The sequence below is a fragment of the Pholis gunnellus genome (genome assembly GCF_910591455.1).
Source record: "Pholis gunnellus genome assembly, chromosome: 14".
Classification (NCBI taxonomy): domain Eukaryota; kingdom Metazoa; phylum Chordata; class Actinopteri; order Perciformes; family Pholidae; genus Pholis; species Pholis gunnellus.
Genome location: NC_136541.1, coordinates 9,845,133 through 9,866,517, shown reverse-complemented (window position 1 = coordinate 9,866,517; position 21,385 = coordinate 9,845,133). Strand labels below are relative to the sequence as shown.

General features: G+C 42.1%; 1 protein-coding gene across 1 annotated transcript; it reads right to left on the bottom strand.

Annotated features, from left to right (window-relative positions):
• Positions 1 to 130: 130 nt before the first annotated feature.
• usp33 (ubiquitin specific peptidase 33) lies at positions 131 to 20,489 on the bottom strand. The gene is made up of 24 exons (XM_079172606.1): positions 20,371 to 20,489; positions 16,813 to 16,911; positions 16,174 to 16,227; positions 16,002 to 16,064; positions 12,951 to 13,100; positions 12,616 to 12,724; positions 11,162 to 11,231; positions 9,603 to 9,716; positions 8,762 to 8,840; positions 7,201 to 7,645; positions 6,949 to 7,089; positions 6,715 to 6,830; positions 6,275 to 6,447; positions 5,968 to 6,038; positions 5,851 to 5,884; positions 5,688 to 5,733; positions 5,411 to 5,591; positions 5,101 to 5,227; positions 4,751 to 4,920; positions 3,332 to 3,413; positions 3,115 to 3,223; positions 2,336 to 2,438; positions 1,572 to 1,640; positions 131 to 1,347 (listed from the first exon to the last, which is right to left on the bottom strand). The coding sequence occupies exons 2-24, from the start codon at positions 16,894 to 16,896 to the stop codon at positions 1,190 to 1,192; spliced, it is 2,748 nt and encodes a 915-aa protein (XP_079028732.1). The 5' UTR covers positions 16,897 to 16,911; positions 20,371 to 20,489; the 3' UTR covers positions 131 to 1,189.
• Between the last annotated feature and the right edge of the window lie 896 nt (positions 20,490 to 21,385).

The following is a 21,385-nucleotide window of genomic DNA, read 5'->3' as shown; positions in this document are numbered from 1 at the left end:
TTAAGTGATGACTCAATGGCACTTTTCCCCCCAAACAGAATAAGTTACTTTTCTTTTTCTAATTTATATCATTTATATCCCATTCTATCCATTATAAATGGTGACAAAATCAAGGTGACCACAATCTTAATCATGTTTTCATCAAGATTTAATAGTGTCAGCCAGCAAAAATTCAGGATAGATCTTACTCAAGTGACAGCTATATGCAAAACCTTACAGTACAGCATTCTCTTCACCCTGTCAGCCAACACATTAAGCAACACCATGCCCATACACAAAAATAATGCCTTTAATTACCTAGATCGCTGCTGCTGATTACATACTGCAATATGCTCCCTGTAGCTGTACAATTTAGTAAAGATAGATCCCGATCATGTTTTGCGTGCACATTTTATGAGCAGCTTTGCATTTACATGCAGTTACATGTGATGTTAAACTGGGATTGAGTGTTAGAGCATGCATTTCTTAACAGACTCTGCCTGCCACATGTTTTCTACAAAAAAAAAAAAAAAAAAAAAAGACTATTGACATCATATTATATCGCTCCCTTCTGTGCTAAGTTACCAAGTGCTGAATCCTGACCAGTATACTATCAGTACTGGTACATTCAAATACAAACCAGACATTTGCATTCGCATGCCAATTTGTACTTCTACTGAACAGTGCAAAACACAAAATTCATTCCTGAGACTACTCAGTAATTAGTCCCTTCATAACCTTGTGATTTTCATCACTTTATATGTCACATTTTACTTCTCTTACCATTCATTGGACAATATTCTCTTACAACAGGAAAATGTGTGATATATCTACAGCAAGAAGTATTGTGATTAACAATATCAGCAACACATGGACATACAATGTGCTCATTTGGTCAACAAAAAAAAAAAAAGAAGATATATGGCATTCATTCAGTGGAATTTTTAGCTGCACATAATTTAAATGCTTGGTTCTTAAAATAACCTGACACATGAGTGCTAATAGAAATTTAAGAGCTCTTTCAACAGATTTGTACAACATGACAAACCTCTTCGGACATGATAATTCCAGCTGTCACCAGTCGGACTGTCCTGTAGCGCTAAAGATGAGGTCCTTTGCTTGAATGCTTTTGAAATAAAAGTCAAGTGCAAAATGAAAAGGCTTTTCGTTTCTTAAATGTTTGCTTTCCTTTTCTCTGCAGAGTGCTTAATTAAACAGAGCGCGTCTCCATCTCGATCTTCTCCTCAGACTGCGATGATGCGGCTTCCTGGTGGCTGATGTTTGGCCGAACCGTCACAAGTGGACCGCCGCCGTAGATTGAGTGGAGGAAGTTCCACGTCTCCTCAGAGATCTGCCCCGAGTCCGCTCCTGCAGGGTCAAACACGCACACTTAAATATCACGAATATCTGCATAGTTCAAGATTATACGACAATCCTTGGAGGCTATGAGAGAGCGGTTCAAACTAAAAAGTTGTATTTATCCACCCTGTTTACATTTCTAGTTTAGTTTATTTCATTAACAAATTAACAAGTATACAAGTAGAGACACAATAATACAATATGACAATAATAATAATAATAATAGTTAGTACCTTGTTTAAGTGTTAAATGGCCGTTCTTGTTTACTGTAATCTTGGAATTATCAATGGGTCCCGGTGGATCTTAAAGAAGAAGAAAGACAATGAGATGTCATCATTAGAAACAGCAGTCATGTGCATGCCTATTTTTTCAGAGAGATCTTCTCAATCCTATTTGTTTCAAAAAGCAATGATGTTCAAATGTCAAATGTTTTTGTCACACAATGAAAAGCAATCTCTGCTCCCCTCTTGCTACAGTGAGAAAACAAATATTAGCGGAGCATAAGTCGGCGGCAAAAAAGACATTTGCAGAGGTGCCAGATGTAAGCTGTTATAAATAGATGTGACAATACAAAGCAAGAGGAGCAAAAAAAAAAAAAAGAGATCGAGTGCAAGGAAATAAATTATATCTTGAAGCTTCATTTTTGCTGTAGCGGGATGGAAACTTGACTCGGGGGACCAAAGCAATCTCTTTGAAGATAAATCAAGAGAAGAAATGAGACTTCACAGTTTCTTTTGAACATGAGAAGCTTTTTGGAAACAAGACAATTTGTATGTCCCATGTAAAACAGCTTATTTCCCAGATTCCTCTATCCATGCAAATGTACAGACCTGACAGGACATTTGTTTTAAAATGGAAATTTATACTAAAGAAAAATCACAGCAGCTTTGCTATCGCCAGATATGAGTCACAACAGTAGAGGAGGAAACGTTTAGCCGTTTAATCAAACATTTAAACAGGATTGGGGGGTGGAAAGGCACGACTTCTGTCCAATTACCATTGTCTTTTCCTTTGACAAAGCCCTCCCACTCACGAAACCACTGCATGCTGATGCAGTATATGACCACTGGAGACTCCTCCTCCTGGAACGCCTTGTTCAGCTGAAGAGCAGAAGGGGGGGGGGGGGGGGGGGGAGACGGGGGGGGGGGAGGAGTGAGCAGTAGAGACAGGAGGGAGGAGAAAGGACGCAAAGGGGATGGGGTGGAGAAACGGGAGGGGTGAGGGGGAGACAAAAAAAAAAATTAAGTGAGGATGAAAGGATTGAGAGGAGAGGAGATGGAAAAACTAATCAATTCTCTGGTAGTTATTTCAATTAGAACAGAGTCTTAACACTACACTGCACCATTTCCATCTTTCTTGGAAATGACACAATCCCTGTTCCTCTTGTTATCTTACTGAACCCCTCTCTCTCTCTCTCTCTCTCTCTCTCTCTCTCTCTCTCTCTCTCTCTCTCTCTCTCTCACACACGCGCGCACACACACACACACACCCTCTAAACAGCCATTGTGTGAGTGAGCAGACTGAGCAGGCAATAACAGCTGCATCTGTCCCAATGATGCATGCATTAATGATGAGGCTTTCATCGGGCTCACACCTCTCATCTCCTGCTGAGATGAAGAGCACCAACATGTGCAGCCTATCAACTGGTTCAATAGACTGGAGAATCGGTCTATACACTCTCAGGAGTACTGGGCCGCAAACACGTCTCACTCACACACAATGCAGACTAAAGCTCCATGTCTTGGAGTACATATTGTTTATTAAAAAAAAACGTACCCTGACAAACATGTCCAGCTCTGATTTGCGCCGTTTTTCCACTTTTTCTATTTCAATCTGGCATGTGTGGCAAACATACAGGTGGTTGACAGCCGGTCCTCCGCCGTACCTGCAGGTAGATGTCCACAGTGACTCACACAGAAGAAATTAACTCCACAAAAAGGAAATTATACAGCAACATTACTCAATCACAGTTGGCCCCATCTGCTGCACGTACCTGCTGTAAAGGTGATCCCACACGTTCTGCGGCAGCATTACTACCAAGTCATCGATAAACGTTGCTTTGTTGGGGGGCACACCTGATGAAACACAATGAAACATCCATTAGACATTAACAGGGTAACATTTTAAAGGTCACTGTTATGCGTCTATTATTATGTTGAATAAACAATAAAGAAGCTGGCAGAAAGATGCACAAAAACATGAAAACACAAAAGTGCTCTTACCCTCACTATCTAATATCTTACGGTGTAATAATGTCTCAGTCCCACAATGAATTTTTATTTCATGTTTTGCTTTTTCTTGGGAAACATTTGGGATAGTTTCACCTCTTCTAGCTTTTAAAAAAATTCTTCAAATGAAACAATCCGAGAACAAATGATCACCGTCATATCCAAACTAAAACCATAATCTGTGAATGGGAATCACAAGCGCACTTCATTTTAAGCGGTCACAAGGCAGAAAGATTTGGGGCCACCACATTAGAGGAGACACTTTACGGGCAACAACCATTTTATGGCTGTTTGATCGAAAATTCTGAAATGGAGAAACGTGCTGCCAGGGCCCCTAATAAAGGCTTTGCATGCCTCAGTATATATTGCTGTCAGGACTGCTGCAGCACAATCATGGTTTCCCTGCACTGATATCTCTAATAGTAGGGCTGAAGGATTTTCAAAAGATATCTAATTGTCATTATTTTTGACTGATAGTGTAATTGCAATTTGATTTGTGATATTAGAGAGAATGATCATTTTTCATCTCATTTTCTTTGGATGATTATAATGTGATTTTTGCAGCGATCTGTATCAAACAAAGATGTTTTCTTCAGTCCGCAGAATATGATATGTAGGCCAGGCAGCATGACAATATTTAATTTAAAATGGTATTTTAACTTGAACAAATATTGCAGTCGGCCCTATTGCGATTTCGATAGAATTCTGATTAAATGTGCGCAGCTCTAACTAATTGTCAGTTATGAAGTGCTCCTGTAGGTGCTTATTTACAGAGTGAAACACATTCTCTGCTGCCACTGTATTCTAACAGCTTTATCTTAAACTCTTTCATTTCCAGCGCGCTTTCAATAGAGGGCAGAAAAGAAAGCCGCTTGATTGGCACAAAAGCCTTTTATAATTCTTCCCTCTTCTCCACTAAGACGGGAGAGGAGGATCATCTGCTCAAAGAGATGTAAAACCCCCTTTTTGAAGTCTGCTCTGTTCTGAAGGGAATACTCTGCAGTCTTTGTCAAAGTCAAAAATCCACAGCGAAGGATAAAAGCAAAGGCTCCGTTATTTGAAGGGGAGAGCACAATTTCTTCCCCTAAACGCTTGTGCATAGAGCAGGAAGAGAGAGATTCCTGTTCGGGGACACTTTCACCTCTGAGCAGTTTCAGTATGACGATGACATGAGTCTCACGCACCTCCATGGAAACACAGGAAGTCGTCATTGGAAATGGGCCCCGGCTCAGCAAAGGTCTTGAACTTGTTAAGCCACTGGCGGGAGATGTAGAACTGCAGAAGGCTGGGCTCCATCATGTTGAATAAACCAGACACCCTCCTCCGTTCCTTCAGCGCATCGTCGCTGCTCTTTCTGGGACACGAACAGACCCACAGATTAATCACTGCTGCAATTGAGTGATCAAAAGTGAGATGAAAGTCATGAATATCAAAGCAGCACAGCGCATCTTAAAATGTTTTACAGATTAAAAAAAAAAAAGGGTTCTTGCTCACAACTGTCTCGAGTTTTAATGACTGAAGCGTGTCGGCTTACTTATAGAAGAGCACGTAAGCCTCAGCGTTCTGGACACAGGATTCAGACACCTCGGTCACACTCTGGTCGTCAAATTCATACCACAGATTGTTCACGTCGTTCCTGCAGTACGCTATGTAGTGGCCACCTGGGATCAGACGGGGGGACGGGGGACGGGGGGGACGGGGGGATGCGTTAGTGCAGCATTCATAAACCTAACAAGTACATGTGAAATTTGTCAACAGGCTAATGAATGCAGGACACTTGTATGTGCCAACTGTAGGCGGGGGCCCCAGTCTGAGCAGAAAGAGGAGTGACTGTGCCCACTCACTGCTGGCAGTGCCGTGGTGACAGATGACTGACAGAAGGTCATAGTTGGTGGTCTGGGCGGAGCCGTCTTTGGCCAGGAAAGGCTGCAGGTCCAGGCCCTCGAGCGGGAAGGAGACGTGGGTGCTTATCTTGGTGGAGAACATTAGCTCGTGCCTGAAGCGCTTCAAATGGACACACAGGATCTGGAGCAGGGGAAACAACGCACAAAGAAGTTTTAATTTAGAAGTTAGTGTGCGAAGACATAAAGAAAAAAAAGACATGAAGAGTTGTCCGTTTACCTCGGGCAAACTTTGCATTTTACAAAATTTCACTCCGTTTCGTAATCTAAGAGGGAAAAAAAAGAGATGGACATTCATTACAGTTCCAGACAATTTGTTTTCTATTTTGAAATAAATTAGCAGCCCAATTCAGTATTCAACAAAGTCAGAATTAAACACTCACTTCTTGCATTTTTCACAGCTGTACATGTTGTCTCCTGTAAAACAACAAGCACACAGTTACTGAGACATCAATGGTAATGTTTGTGCTGCTAGAACACATTGACGCCCACTCGCTCACCCTTCAGTTCATCTCTGGCAAAGAAAGCTGCGAGACAATCTTGTAGCGTAACCACTGGACCCCAGAACCAACTACAAATAGAGCAGAGGGATGGATTTTACACACAAAGAGTAAAGTAGACAGCCATTCGAGCTAGACTGTGAAGAATGCAAACGACTAGTGTACATATGGGAGCGCCTTGAAGGCAGAGCTGTTACAGCGCAACACATCCTGGGTCCATGCTCGGGACCTTTGTTGCACGTCGTATAAAAGATAAGAGGCAAAAATGCCAAAAGCAACAAGTATAATGGAAATATTATTGACGCACCTCTTGATGTATTCCATGACAAATGAAACCCAGCCCTGCGGTGCATAAGCTTCCCCACAAGAGCCGGCTTTAACCAGGGAGGTCTGGTGGGTGGCGGAGTGGAGCTTGGCCAGGTCTTCCTTGCCTGGGATGGGCAACGAGATATCCTGGAAGTTCTCCAGGGTCACCGACACCTGACAGCAACAGACAGTAAAGCTTCTACTCTGGTCACGTTTTCAATCCTATTTTTGTCAGGAACTAAAACATTGTTCTTGGTACAGCACAAATATCACAATATGGGACTTGAGGGTGGATGTGCGACTACATCAACAGTGTGTAGGAACATCAGAGCTCATCACCAAAGTAGATTTTTAATAACATAACATTTGTGGGACCTTGAAATGAAATGACACGTTCTCTAGTGGTCTCCTGCTACTGTCCAATTGAATGTCCACACTCACCCGATCACAGGTGAGGCACTGAACTGAGCTGACGATGGTCCCGTCAAACACATCTGAGATGACGCTGCGGTATTTCTTCTGACGCTTGCTCTTTGGTGGGGAGAATGTGGTCACTGCTGGATGAAGGCAGAGAGAGAGAGAGAAAGATAGACACATGATATAAGTACCTTGCTAAAACCCTGACTTTTTAAACTCTGGGTCTGTATCTGGCTGCCTCTGATTAAGCAGAAGTACCTTTCTTGTGTGCGGGGTTTAGGCTGGGCCAGCCTGAAGCAGCCTTGGGCGGACTGCTGGACATTTTGGGAATGTGTCCCTCCATCGGGGCTGGACTCTGTGGTCTTGTGGAGTTGGACATTTGGATGTCTGGAAAGGAATCTGGCAGAGAGCAGCCCAAATATTAGATCATTTCAATACCATGAGTTTGATGCTGATTATCAGAAAGTGAAGTAGATTGTGGATAAAATAGAAACATGACGCCACAATAACCTGATGTTCTTCCTTGAACCTTGATGGCTCCCTGGCTGCTGATGATGGCCGTGGTTTCAGTTGTGGTGTCAACATCTTTGTCCATGTCCACTCCGGTGCTTCCACCCATAACCCCGGTAACTCCAGAGCGGTACAGGTCATTAATCATGTTCTTCTCCTTCTGCCACTCCCTGTTGGACTGGATCTCATCTTGCTCAGGAATCAGCATCTCGGCCTCGTTGGTGTCTTCCTTCATCACGTTGGCGCCCTGCGCCTCGTTATCGGCCCGCTCGCTGCTGCCGCAGGACTCGCACGACTGGAAGTCGTTGTCCGACTGACTGCGGTTGTCCTCCTCAGGCGCGTCGTCCACCGTGACGCCGTTGGACTGGTCGTAGGGCTCCGGCAGCGTCTCCTTCAGCTCCTCGTGAAGTTGATCCATCAAGCAGCGCAGAAACTCCTGAGAGTCCTGGAGGCCGAGTGGTAATAATAACAAGACATGTCAGCTGAGCTAGCAAATTAGTTCTAGCTGAGAACATTTCTTTCAGGTTTTTTTTCCCCAGTTATTGTGGACACAGTAGTCTGTGACCAAAATAATTTATCAATTTCCTCTCCCTGAAAAGAACATTGAAGTATTATGCAGCACTTATTCTTCCAGCAAAGCTTTCCGAATACTTTTATTTTTTTTTACAAATTACAAACAACCACTAACCGCCTTGTTTATCCCAATTCTGCAGTCACAAAATCCGAAACCAAACGCTAACAAATGTGTAGTCAGACTTAATGAGCCTCAGACATCTAATCTCCCTCTCAGGCCAAATGAACTCTCCTCTCCCAGAAACTGCAACGTTGACTTCATTCAGAGCAATGCCGATTCCACGGCTGTGCGGCCCAGCATGGCGTGACAAATGAATATTCCTCAGCTGACTCCTCTGAACAAACACTGGCAAGCCAAGAGGAAACGGGCCCTTTCATCATTTCACCACTCAGGCTTACAAATCCCACATTTACAGACACTGGACAAAGTACAAAATTCTTTGGAAATCCTATATATTTATAACGTTAATCTCTTCTTTCAAGCACCGCCTGGAATCAAAATCAAGTAATTTACCTTCAGTTTTGTTAGTTAGGTTTAATGTGTGCATTTGCATGTGAATGAATGTCAAAATGTCTGAGAACGTAATTGCGAGGCAAAGGATTCTGCTTATCTGGCTGAGTGATTGGAGCTGCTAATGTAATTTCTGTTAAAGGAACAAGCGAGGAGGGATATGGAGTGGAAGAGAAAATGGAGAGGCTGTGTGCGATCTGGGACAACTTCATAGTCTGGGCGTCCATAATAATCCCAGCTCAGCACAAATTTATTCTTCAAGGATTCAATTCAGTTCAAAACCATAATCCGTGTTTTACATTCATATTTACTGCATAATATTCGCATTATTTGCGAAGCACAAAAGGTGAAAGCTAAAGAAATCCTGGTTGCAAACACACTGTTGAATTTGTCTCATGTCTTCATGTTTTATTCATGATGAATCTGTGCACATGCACTCAAATTGCACATTTATTTGCACCATCTGCAATGACCCACCTGCTGAGAATACCCTCTAAACATGGGGTTCACGGCTTTGATCCCCTGGAACAAGTTGGTTGGGACCACGTAGGAGGGTCTGCAATGTGACAAAACACAGCACGCGTTATCAGTATTGTAATAGGCAATATCACATTAGAGAGCTGCACGGAGGAGGTATTTTTGGAGGCCAACCTGGAAGTTAGCATCGCTCTGGTCTCCTAAACAAAAAGCCAAAGGGATTTTTGTTTTTAATGATACTTAGCTCAGCAAGGTAATCTTCACAAATGAACACATCTTTTATGATTTTTGAAGCATGAATGCAATCAGCAGAAGTAAAAATCCTACATTAGACTATAAACTAACTACATCCTGGTCACATGACTTCACGTCACCACCACTAAGAGTTTTTTCAGATGTATTATTTTGGTACTTTGAGCACCACAAGCTGAGTGCCATATAGTTTGATTATATTTGATAGAAGGCAGACATCTCTACGGCCAATATCTCCAAAACACGAAACATTCGGTACTTTTTGATTTTGGGGTAAACTGCCACTTTAAAAATTCATGACTGGAATATTAACTGACGTAGAACAAAACGTTAAAATCTTTCAAGCTTGTGTCAACCACAGACCTTATTTCAGACATCTCACCAAAAAAAAAACATTTTGGATCCAGAAGTAAAAAAATGTGAATTTATTTCTGGGTTTTAAGGCTCATTCGTGCAGAACTCTATAAAGAGCTGTGTTGTATAGACTCTAAAAATGAAGACTAGCTGCTACAGAAATGTGATTAAAGTGTGACTCTGGATGTTGAGGTACACGTTAAAGCTCTGGAGTCATATTCTAAACGTTGCCTACCTGTTCTTGTGCCACAGGTCTGACACTAGCTTCTGGTAGCTTTTGCAGAGCGCGGGTTTCTTGTCCGTCCTCACCATGCCGCCACATTCAAGAAAGAATTGTGTCAAGGGCGGGCTGCAGTGGAAAGAGGGATGAATATATTATGTGGGCACCAAACAAGCTTTTACTGTATTCTGTCAGCAGAATGATTAGATTACCAAGAAGCCTGCAATGCTGTGGCTTATTCTCACAAACCTGCAGATAATCCTCAATAATTCTAAGAGAAGCAGATGTAATTCAGAGAAGTACAAGATGATGTAATGTTATTATAATCTGTTGTGTTTGCCTATACCTTATGATCTGCAAATAATCTTCGGTTCAGCATGCTCTTGCTATTACATTCATTTCGGTCACTCACTGCAGAAAACGTCTAATATGAACGGAAATGCATCTTTGGCCTCTATTTTTGATTAATTTTGTTTCTTTGAATCCATATTTCTCTCCTAGAGTAAGATCACAAATCCCCAGAGGTTCAGTTTAATGCAAGAAAGTTCCACATGCAGCTGAAAGTTGAAGGACATCTGAATTAGCGGAAAAGAAACACAGCTGAGGGGATTTTATCTGATGGATACAGAGTGGACAGCAGTCTACGAGGAAGAGACACACTACAGAATGAATAAGGCATGGAGCGCGCCCTTCCCTCGGCAGCAGAAACGTCCTTGGATCTGAATAATGACCCGACGGTAAGTGAAAGAAGCAGCGCTCACACAAACAGACATCAAAGGAAAGTTTCCAGAAAAGGTCCCTCCTTTCCGCAGCTGTGTGACTCAGTTCCTCCTATTTTTGGAACGTGATTTAGATTGCTAATTTTGACCCACATCTTTTCCCATTTTGGCTTTTATCCAGACCAGGCATCATCAGTTTCATTTTGAAAAACTTACTGGGGGGGGGGCTGCTAGATAGTATCAGAGAGGAGGAAAAGGGTTTCGCTGTGATTTGCTGTGCCATGAAAAAGAAAATAAAAAGTAAAAGAAAAAAGAAGCTACAGAGTAAGTAATGACACTGCCTCAGGCTCTGCAGTGGTGAGTACCACACAAACAATCCAATCATTAATAATGAATAAGAAGGATTGGTAATTTAATAAACAATAAAATAAATGCAGCAGGCTCAAAATGAAACCGTAAGTAAGTACAGTTTCACGTGTCTCGTAAAAAGACATGGTGGGAAAAGAACAAAAAGAAAGAGGAGGAGGAGGAGAAGGAACCGAAGATATCAGGAAATAGTTGAGGATCTTTGGTAACAGAAGACCCTCCAGGGAACTACGAAAGGCCATTTCTGGCGTATCAAATGGTGCACTGCAGCAATTTTCACTCGGCCGTCACTCTCCAAAATGAGTGTAGCCATGTTTTTTTTTTTTCAGTCAACAAGAACCAGACAAGCAGTTAATGAAACAGCAGACGGCTACTTCAAAAGAAGCGCGTCGAAAGTGTGAGTAGCGAGTGGAAAGCAACATGACGTAACACCACAAAGAGCACGCGATGTCAGCGAGGTGACAGCGAGCGGGTCAGTAGAGGTCTCACCAGTTGGACAGGGCCTGGAGGGCGGCGTTCATGTAGCAGGTGTTGCCTATGTTCTTCAGCCCCGTCAGACCTGAGGGAGACACAACACACCGAGGAAATTAAGACAAGCCACTCATTAAATGCTTGTACATTTTTATGGCAATTGTAGAGGCTTTCTGGCTGCCATAAGCGTAAACGCCTTCATATCTAAGATGAATACTTTACAGCAGGAGCAGAAAAGATGTCTGCCGGGTGTATTTTATTTAATTTTTCTATGTTTTCAAAGCAGATTTCTGACTTTCATTCGCAATGGACATTCAGATCTGAAGTTATGACTCCGGGCAATGAGGTTAAAGTATCTCAAATGTAAACAGTAAACCTCAGATCTTACGTGAGCAGCCATACATAGTCTTCAGTCTGACAAAGCATATTTTCTTCACCTCTTGATCTGTATTATAAATAACCGCAGCAGTTACTGGTGCCAATGCCTGCGCTTCGCCACAGGGGGCTAACATAACATATGCCATTTGGTGGAGCTTGTGTGTGTCGCACAGCGCTGAGTGAAAGCACTATTTGCATTGGTGGCTCCGGTGGGACCGAAGCACTCAGCAATGAAGCGTTGGGCTGCATTGACACCCGTTCATTTGAATGTGGGTCGTGTGTTTTGGGGACCTCGAGGAATACAGTTGAAAAGTTGAAACAACCTGAGCGAAACGCAGCGAGGCGTCACGCTGCAGTGACCTATCGACGGCGGTAAATGGGCCATTCAAATTAAATTAGCCATACAAGTGACACACGGCCGCACAACCCAGCGCTGATCGGCATAACAGCCTGATTTTGTGTGAATGCAGCTGTAGTGCGAGGCTCAACCCACTGAGCGTGTGTGTGTGTGTGTGTGTGTGTTCTGTTGCCGATAGGTTTTGAGTGATTTATTTGTTGGCTGTAGTCTGTGTGCTGTGTGCGAGTACAACTTGTAACAGAAGACTTGAGGAAAAGTGAGGTGTTCCTCAGCCATAGTGCTTGAGAGTTAACTGCTCTTATTAATTCAAATCAGTTTCTGTGCTTTGAATTAAACCAACTGATGACTACTGAGCTCGTATTGCGGCTTAATTTCAAATCATCCATGCAATTTTCTCATACTTGCACTGCGAGCTGATCAAATTTAATTAAATTTGGAGTCCCCTCACTGACTTCAAAAGTAAATGATTTTAATTAATAAAAATGATAATCCTGGCAAGGAACTAAAGATTTCTTTTACTTGACTTTCATTTGCAACATTAAGACACGTTTCTCAATGTACTTGTTGACCTCACAGCTGATACTGAACTGTAATAAACAGTGTCTTCAGTGACTGCCTAACAGTACAAATGCAATACGAGTGGATTGTGTTTTTGTATTATTGTATTATTGTACAAGTAGTAGGTTTCTGTCTTTCAGTTTGAGTCAACATGCACACTTCTTCTGTGTAAGCTGACCTCTGGCTCGCAGTTCATCCTCCTCCTCTGTCTCCATATCCAGGTCTTCACAGCCTCCATTAGGGGGCACTCTCAGAGAGGTTGGGCTCCCAGGGGCCCTGCTGTTCTCCTGGAGAAACAACACAGCAGCGCACACAAACAAAAGAGCTCGTCACAAAACTGTAATCTAGGAAATGAAAAACTTAATTAATGTCAACTTTAATCTATGCTCTTGAATTTTCACTTGCTGCTGCATAATATTACACCCGCTTTATAACTCAGCGATCATATAAAGCATGTAAGCTTTAACCAGACAATAAAACATGATGACAATCGGAGGGAAGGGTGGCTCTCACCTGTCCAGCATTCTGTGGAGATGGGAGGGGCTTGCTGTTGGCCTGGGGAGAGTGAGGACCAAGCTTACGCTCCAGGAAAACCTCCTTGCCGCAGGCGTAGCACCACACTCTGAGCGTGGTCAGGTTCACCGTCAGGTTGTGCCTCGTCTCCTGCACACAAAGTCGATAAAGATAATTGTGAATTCACACATCAGACCGTGTAAACAAAGAGGAACTAGGAGACAGCCTTAACATCTATTTAAGAACAGCCGATTAAGCACACGTGCACTCTCTCAGCGACGAGGTGCTTCTTAATCTTCGACGCGACCAACGTCTCACTGGACAATCAACTGGTTGCTTTTGCTCTAACATAACCAGTGCAGGTGTGCCCACTGGTGGCTCGGCCGGGCTATTTCTACGGTGTATAAACTAAAGGTTTATGGAATATTCTGGCTCAGCTACTGCAGGAGTCCAGATGAATGATGCGAGTTTTCAGCCCGAATAAAGTATCGTCAGATCCTCCCTCTTTCTGTCCGAACATGTGTTACTATGGCCGAGTGTGTAACACTGGATAAATGAAAATGTGTGTTGTGCAATGTCAGCGTCATTGATAATATGGATTTAGTAGTTTAAAAGAAAATACACAGAAAAATAAATGTCAACACATTTTTTCTACAGACACAGGAAGGACAGCAACGCCGCTACACATATCAACCCCACATGCAACCAAATCAAGTAGTACAATCCTACTCTGATTTTTATTTTAATTGAACTATTGCAACTACAATCATGGAGACGATGTATTAAGGCTGCAGTTAAAAAGTACTAGAGTGTATTTTACTGTCAATTCATTGTTTGGTCTATAAATGTCAGAAACTTTTACCTATTTTACATTTTCATCCTTCTTGTTTTGTTTGGCCAAAAGTCCAAAACCCAACGATATTCAGTTTAATAACACATCAGACAAAGAAAAGAGGAAGCTGAGACAAAGTCAGTTTTGGCCTTTGTGCTTAAAAACTGACTGAACACTCAAAAAGAAGCTGGCAGAAGCTGATTTAGGTGAACGCAGGGCGGGGGTGGGGGGGGATTGCAGCAGGCCAGACGTTTTGCTGCTGTGGAAACAAGGCCCGAGTTCTGCTGACCCACTGCTGCTCTGACAAACCCCGGCAGCCCGGCAGGTCGACAGGAGACTGAACGTGAGCAGCAGGCAGCAGCCGGCAGACTCTGCATTATTCATCAGGGCTGCATTAGGCTTGGCACAGCGGGGACACAGCAGACTTGAGCGCGGCCATGAAACTCCCCAGCTTAAATCTTTTATGAAGGAAAGAACACCAGGTAGGGCGTTAACAACACGCTGGATTTATAAGGCCGAGAGGATGTTTTTAGCTCACATAATGTTTTGTATGATAACAAAACTGGTTGTAGCTTTTAATACTGATCATTTGTCATGTTTACTCCTTGTCTACTTAAATGTTCAACATTATAGCTATTAAAACAATTGTATTCAAGTGAAACAAATCCTTAGCGCTCCTTATGCATTAAAATGATGTATACCCTCGTCTAATTGTGTCAGCAGCTCATATAAATACAAAATAGACACTGCAAGAACTTCATGATGTTTGCAGCACCAGCTTAGATTCAACATCTGCAGGTCGGGTCCGGTTTTGCCCAAAAAGTGATGTCATGTCTCGTCTCCAGCCCTCAGCATTTAAGACATTACTGACCGTAATAAACAAGGAAGAAGAAACACCAACAGCAACTATTCTTCTCACGGTCGTTCTCTCTGTGAATTTGCAAGTATTTGCACAAATGCATGTAAAACTGCTCAAGGACAGATTGACGAATCGGGCGTTTTTTAAGCAGAGTACTTGTAGCAACAAAGCAACCGTAAAGCTGAGGTAACCTTTCAATGCTTTATCTGCAATAAGAAGAAAGATTCCCAAAGTTTACCGTTGGCTGAATTTGTTCATAATGATGTTAGAAATACGATCTCTAGGTAAATACTAATCATGTGGTGTTCTTTTTTTACCGAAGGCACACACAGAAGTGGAGTTTCAACTTGTGAAATTCGCTGATCAGGCTGTACCTTTTAACTAGACGTTTTGAAACAGTCACTCGCAGTAGAGTGTGACTGGCAGAGGCCTCTGATCTGATCCAACAGGAGTCTTTCTCATTGCATAGTCAAGAGATTTCATTGTTGCCCTCCCCATCAGGGCCTCCAAAGCACTAATCAAGCATGGCCTTCATTCTTACAAGAAATAAAGATGGCTTCTCTGAAGAAAAAACAACAACAACACAAAAGGCGGTTGGCGCGCTGCACAGAGAGATGTCCCGGATAAGCTGACGGATATGAAATTCCCTCGCGATATCATTTAAAACCAGTCCGTTAATATTAAATCTCTTTACTAGAACGCTGTGTATTCATCCGTGTTCGAGTGCAGTATCCTTGAGGAGGTTTGAGCTTGAACAGGCCCCTTTTCTGGACACTGGTTTGAGCAGCTATGCAGATACTAATGACACGTTTGCTCTCATATCCCTCCGTCTCGGCTTCTAAACCCACTTGGCCCCGGCGTGCTGGAGGAAGAACCTGCGTCAACAGCAGAGGCTGAGCGACGCTTCAGGGCAGCTGGGAGGGACCGACACTGTATACCACGGAACTGACAGTGAATCTCCTTCACTTCCCAGAGGAGTGGTCATCAATAATGGATGATCCACTGCTGAAATTGCACTGAAAGTGGAGGTGTAGGCAGACTTGATGGCTTTTAACAATGCGTGCCCTTCAAAAGCTTTAAAAAAAGAAGCATGTGCTGGCTCTTAGATCAAGAGACAAATGTTAAAAATAAAGTAGTGCTGGAGGCAGTTTTATTTCTAAGTCATGGCTCCTGGGACTCTGAAGTGGTATTCCTGTCCCGTCCTGCCATCTGTGCCTCCTCTGCCTCTTTCAGTGACATCTTTTTTTTAATTCAGCATCACAGTAAAGACGTCCTCCCCTTTCAGTCACATCCCTTCCTCGCTCTTTCTACGGATTCTTTAATATACACCGAAAGGCATCAGTGAGCGGAGATCTCTCACCTGCGAGTGCACGGTGCTGTGGTCCGTGTGAGACTCCCCACAGCCTACATATGCACAGCCATTCTGGAGAGGAAAAACAAACAGAGGGTGTGGAAATCAGAAACAGAGCTCACATGGTTCGGGTGAGAAATCAAGAGTTTTTTGTTTTTTTTGCAGGTGAGCATTGTCTTACCTCTAAACACGCCCACAGATTTGGTCCTCCAACTTTACAGTCTTGGCATTGGCCCTATAATAAAATCAAGACAGTTAGGTTAGAGTCAAGCGTTTTAATATGAAACTCAGATTTGGTAAAGTGATATAACGTTATTCAGGGTTCCTGCAGGTCATCTGATGATAAAGTTAAATAAAGCTTTAGAGTCCTTTTTAATACCACATGGAATGTCTGCTCCATGGTCATACTGACGGAAACAGTGAATCAAATGAATGTGACCTGGACCCAGACAAGTGGCCTAAAATAGAAGCATGGATTAACCAATGAGAAATGATACGGGTCTGATGGTGCTGACTGAAACTCCACTTAACAGGAAAGAACAGCCTCCTGCGAACACGATCCACTGTCAGGACAATCACACTTTCAGTTTATAGGTGTATCCCTAGCAATCAGATACAAAGACACTTTACAACTAACATTACAGCGCACAACAGGCAAGAGAAAATACTTTTTAAATGAATTTCAAGACTTTCTTTTCTTGAGGAAACTGAATTAAATGCTGTTAAAGACTTTTTGAGATCTGCCATTAAAAAAGAATTGAATAAAAAGAGTGATTGGAAAGCTATGAATAGGCCAGTGGACAGGACCATGATGACTCACGTGGGATTTCTGAATGAGTTCCTCCTTGGTGATCTCCCCCACGCAGTCCAGGTGGGGGCAGTCACAGCCGGAAGCCGGAAGCATCACTTACCCACAGGTCTGAGAGAGCGAGAGAGAGAGAGAGAGAGAGAGAGAGAGAGAGAGAGAGAGAGAGAGAGAGAGAGAGAGAGAGAGAGAGTTGGACGAAACACAACATTCAGTACACAACTTGCATTTTAAGTAGGCAATTTATAAAACCTTGTTTTAACCCCATATCTGATCCTTGATAGAGTAATGGAAGATATATCCAAAAAACAGCACAAAGGAAAAGTAAAAAAAAAAAAAGTCAGGCTACTGTAAGCTGAGTCACTGCCACATGACATAAGTTTTTTAGCATGCCTGCATAACCTGACAAATTCCTCTTATTGTCAGCCGCTGACACGCCGAGCAGCTCACGCCACAGCTGTCAACAAGTCCCGTGGACGAGCAGTGTGTGATCGTAGACATACTGTTTACGAGCATAGTCTTACATTCATGGAATAACTATTATACAGGCCAACTTAAGATGGTGGTGCACCACATTGTCGTCGCCAGGAATGATGTCACCGAAGACACACGGACGATTAGATGTATAAACAAGTTAGAGCAAACCTTCTGCCAACACAGCACAAATTATTAAATCCTGCTAATCACCGAAGCTCAACCAGTGAATCGAAAAACATGTCGACTCCAGTCATTTTATTCCACTTCCCATGACAGCAGGATATAAAAAGATGACCTACTCCGAGACAGGCTCTGCAAATATGAGCGCGGGGTCGTGTGCTCTAATCACCACCACTGACAGCAGCATTCAGATGATTGAGACCTCTGAAGGAATACACGCGCGCCTGTAGCTGCAGAGGCAATTACACTAGAGGAAGTAGCCCGTAAGTGTTTACAGATGCAACAGTATCCTGATTATGTTTGACTTTCGGAAAGCCAAATAAGCCCCAGTTTTGAGAAGTATACGCAAGAGGGCTACCCCGAAAGAAACAGCGAGACTGCACGTTAACACATTATTCAAGTTCGTCATCACTGCCTGGCTGCCATGTAGCCAACATAATAATAATTCTGTGAGCTTGACTATGGTTATAAACAATATGTTGACAATCAACACTCAGCCAGTGGAGATGAGTGGCATAAATGTTAAGGAATTAAAGGCACTAAACCATGATACTTATGTTTAATTGGCTCCGGCTGGTAGCCCATTTTAAAGCAGGAAAGTTGAGTTGAATTGTCCCACAAAAGCTTGTCTCCTGGGCAGTAACCTACACAAGTACAATACCACATGTTTCTGGCAAGTACTTTTTTTATACACCTAGTATTTATACCTTTAAAAATGCAGTTGTGTCAGCCAACTTTGAACCAAGGTCTCTGTACTGCTGAACAAGAGTTTCATCTCCTACAGGGATGCTCCATTTGTTGTTCTACTTTACCTGGCTGTAGCTTTAGATTGTTCAGAAGAAGCTCATTCTGATAATAAACTACACTGAGCAGCTTTGTAGCACACTGACAAAATGTGCGTCATCCTAACAATCTTTTTCAATTTGAGAGAAACCCTTCCAAACCTTGCATCAGATTACCTCGGGTGCTGGAAAACTTCTAGTCATTTTTTACATTTGTTCCAATCATAAATTACGCCATAGCTTGATGATGGACTCCTGCTGTACTTCGGGAAGATCTGCGGCTACCCGACAAGACATACAACCCCTGTACAGTAGGATGACAGGAAACCACTGGAGGCTTCGATTATCCGGCTTCTTGAGAAGACCGCAGTTCCATCTCCACTTCAAATGGAAACAAGACCCATGCGCTGTTTCATACAGCCCTCAGGAGGCTTTAGGGGAGCAGGGGATTTGCATGAAGAGTGACAAAGCACATGCATTACTTGGAGTCTGTCGATCAAAAGATGTGTATTTGAAGAACTGTTGCAAGTGTCTCAGTGTGAGCAGAAATGATCCATCTTAAGCGGCAAATTATACAAGCCGGGTTTGATTAATGTTTGGTTTTCAAGACACAACCTCTCAGGGGGGAAAAGGCAGTGAATAAAATGTAAGGAAAGAAAACAGGAAATTATGATGTATTGATAAAGCTATCAACCAGCAGTCCCAGCAGCTGTGTACTATTTCACTCTTTATCTATACCATCTTAAATATGTAATAAAATGAGCAACTTTCATTATTATCATTAGTGTTCAGGTGCGCTGCATGTGATTCAGCACATTCAAACCACATCAACATGGTAAAAACCATATGTCCCGAGTGTCACAGATTACATCAATCTTTTTCAGAGCTTAGATACACAGCTTTGGCTTGCCAACAAACATATACAGCAAATGAGACCAAATGTAAATGCTGCTTGTTGACAGACACAAGACATACAGTATTACTCTGCCATGCAAATAAATGGATGCAAGCTGATCCTTAGTTAAATTCGTATTCAGTCAACACGCAGTTTCCCTCACCTAATCAAAGCTCATCAATTATGCAAACTGGTATAAATAATGTAGAGCTTTTCTTGATTTTGAATTCATAAAACTAAATCAAAACAAACAAAGTCATCTACAGTTATATTTATGCTAGGTGGCTCCTATAATTGCCCTGAACTTCAGATATATTTATTAATTCTGTGAAATGTGCCTCCAACAGTAATAAGTCACTGTTTCAGTGAATACACACCATATCAATTGTAATTAGCCGATGGTTTCACACGCAAGCCTTCGGCTATTACACATGGAATAGATAATAGCATTATCCCTGCACCACTACAAACCATGCTCACCCTTTCATTTGCTTCATATAAAACCTAATTACACTCCTTGAACTTTGACTCTGCATACAGGGGTGGTACATTTAGGGTGGGGCGTCAACCTAAACCAGACAGGGCACGTGATTCCGATGTTACCAGATTCCGTATTATCCTAGAGTTAACTGCGACATTAAACAATAGTGCATAACACCGCAAGGCACGGAATTCGTAAAGCTAACTAACGTTACCTCATTAGCATAAGTTAGCAAGTAACGTTAGAGCATACACAAAAGGGTTGTTATTAGCCATCGTGTTGAAAACATAACTGTTAGCGTTACCTGGCAGTGGTTTAATTAACAAGCTGACAACTTATTTCGGAAATGTTTTAAACTAATAGCAGGTCTATGCTGTGGTGAATTAGGATATGTGGCTTTGGCCTTGTCCACTTCTCACATCGAGCTGTCAAACCAGGCGAGGCGTTGACAGCGTCACAGGCTGACTAGCAATCTTTAGCGGTTAGCATTAGCCTGTTGGTCAATAATTCGTCCTCAAAGTAATATTTTACTTTTACAGGCTAACCACAACACGCGCTATAGTGTCAGAAGCACGCGGTGGATATATTTAGACGCATAAGATAACACGAGGAGATGGTTTGCTATTGATAACCATCTCGCTAGTGACATGCTAATGCTAACGTTAGCCTCCTGTATTACATGATCCCACAGTGACTACACCGGGAGTGAGTAGACAAGCTAACTAGCATCCAGAGATGATATCAGCCTCGACTCTTACCTGCAGGATAAAAACAAAGCCACGACGTTTCTCGTGTTAGACCCAGTTGTTCTTGATGTCTAACAACACGGATTCAGTGTGACTTTAAAGACTTCAGAGGGCAATCCTTCACGTTAACGATAACCGCTCCTGTCGCTCAGCGTGGTTGCTAACGTTACAGCTGACCCCGCCCCTTTTCCGGTTTAAAAAAAAAAAGAGCCCTCCCCATCATACTGTTAACATTACTTTAGATTTTTACTTTTATGACTTTTAACAGCATTATATGTGTTTAGTATCACATTAAGCCCAAAATAGCAAACAATTTATTAGCTTAAAATATTTGTCACCGAAAGCAATGACATGCTCGATAATGATGTGTGTGCAAGAGCAACGTGACTCATTGAAATGGCCTAATAGCTCCTGTACAATTATTACTTCCTAAATTAAGGATTGGTGGGCTGGGGGAAATAAAAGTGGTGATAAAAAAATAATAAAGGCAACACACAGGAAACCCATCCCAAGCGCCACCTAGCGAGTTAGGTGCATTAGTTGCCCTGCACAAAATAATTTTTTTTAAATTTGTTTTGTTGAAAAATAAATTATGCTCAATTTACAGTGCAGTTGCAATATGTTAGGTACATAAACATTTCCATTTGTATATGAAAAAAAAATTGAAAAATTAAAAGCACAAAGTACAGATTCAAGTAAATGCACTATCAGAAACCTAAAGGACTGTGTTACAGTAATACACATTTAAATTAATTGTTTGCTTATTTGTAGGCTGACTGGAGGAAAACAGGTAAATATGACATACGGTGGATGATATGGAAATAATAATTACTTTTGTAATAAACAGTAATTCTTAAATGAATGGAGTCCCAAAAAAGGAAACAAATTGATGTCAAGAATTATAATAAAAAAAGGTGAGATCATGTTAAATCATAATTATAAGGTAGTAAGTTATAATTTGGACTTTCTAAGTGAAAATCATAACATAATAAGTCAAAATTGTTGTCTTGCCACTAAAACAAATAAA

Excerpts from the sequence above, each read along its gene's own strand:
- usp33 (XM_079172606.1), bottom strand. The coding sequence starts at position 16,896 with ATGCTTCCGGCTTCCGGCTGTGACTGCCCCCACCTGGACTGCGTGGGG. Across the intron at positions 11,232-12,615 it reads GGATGAACTGCGAGCCAGAG|GTCTGACGGGGCTGAAGAAC; the intron begins GTCAGCTTACAC and ends TGTCTCCCTCAG. Across the intron at positions 3,224-3,331 it reads TGGGATCACCTTTACAGCAG|GTACGGCGGAGGACCGGCTG; the intron begins GTACGTGCAGCA and ends ATCTACCTGCAG.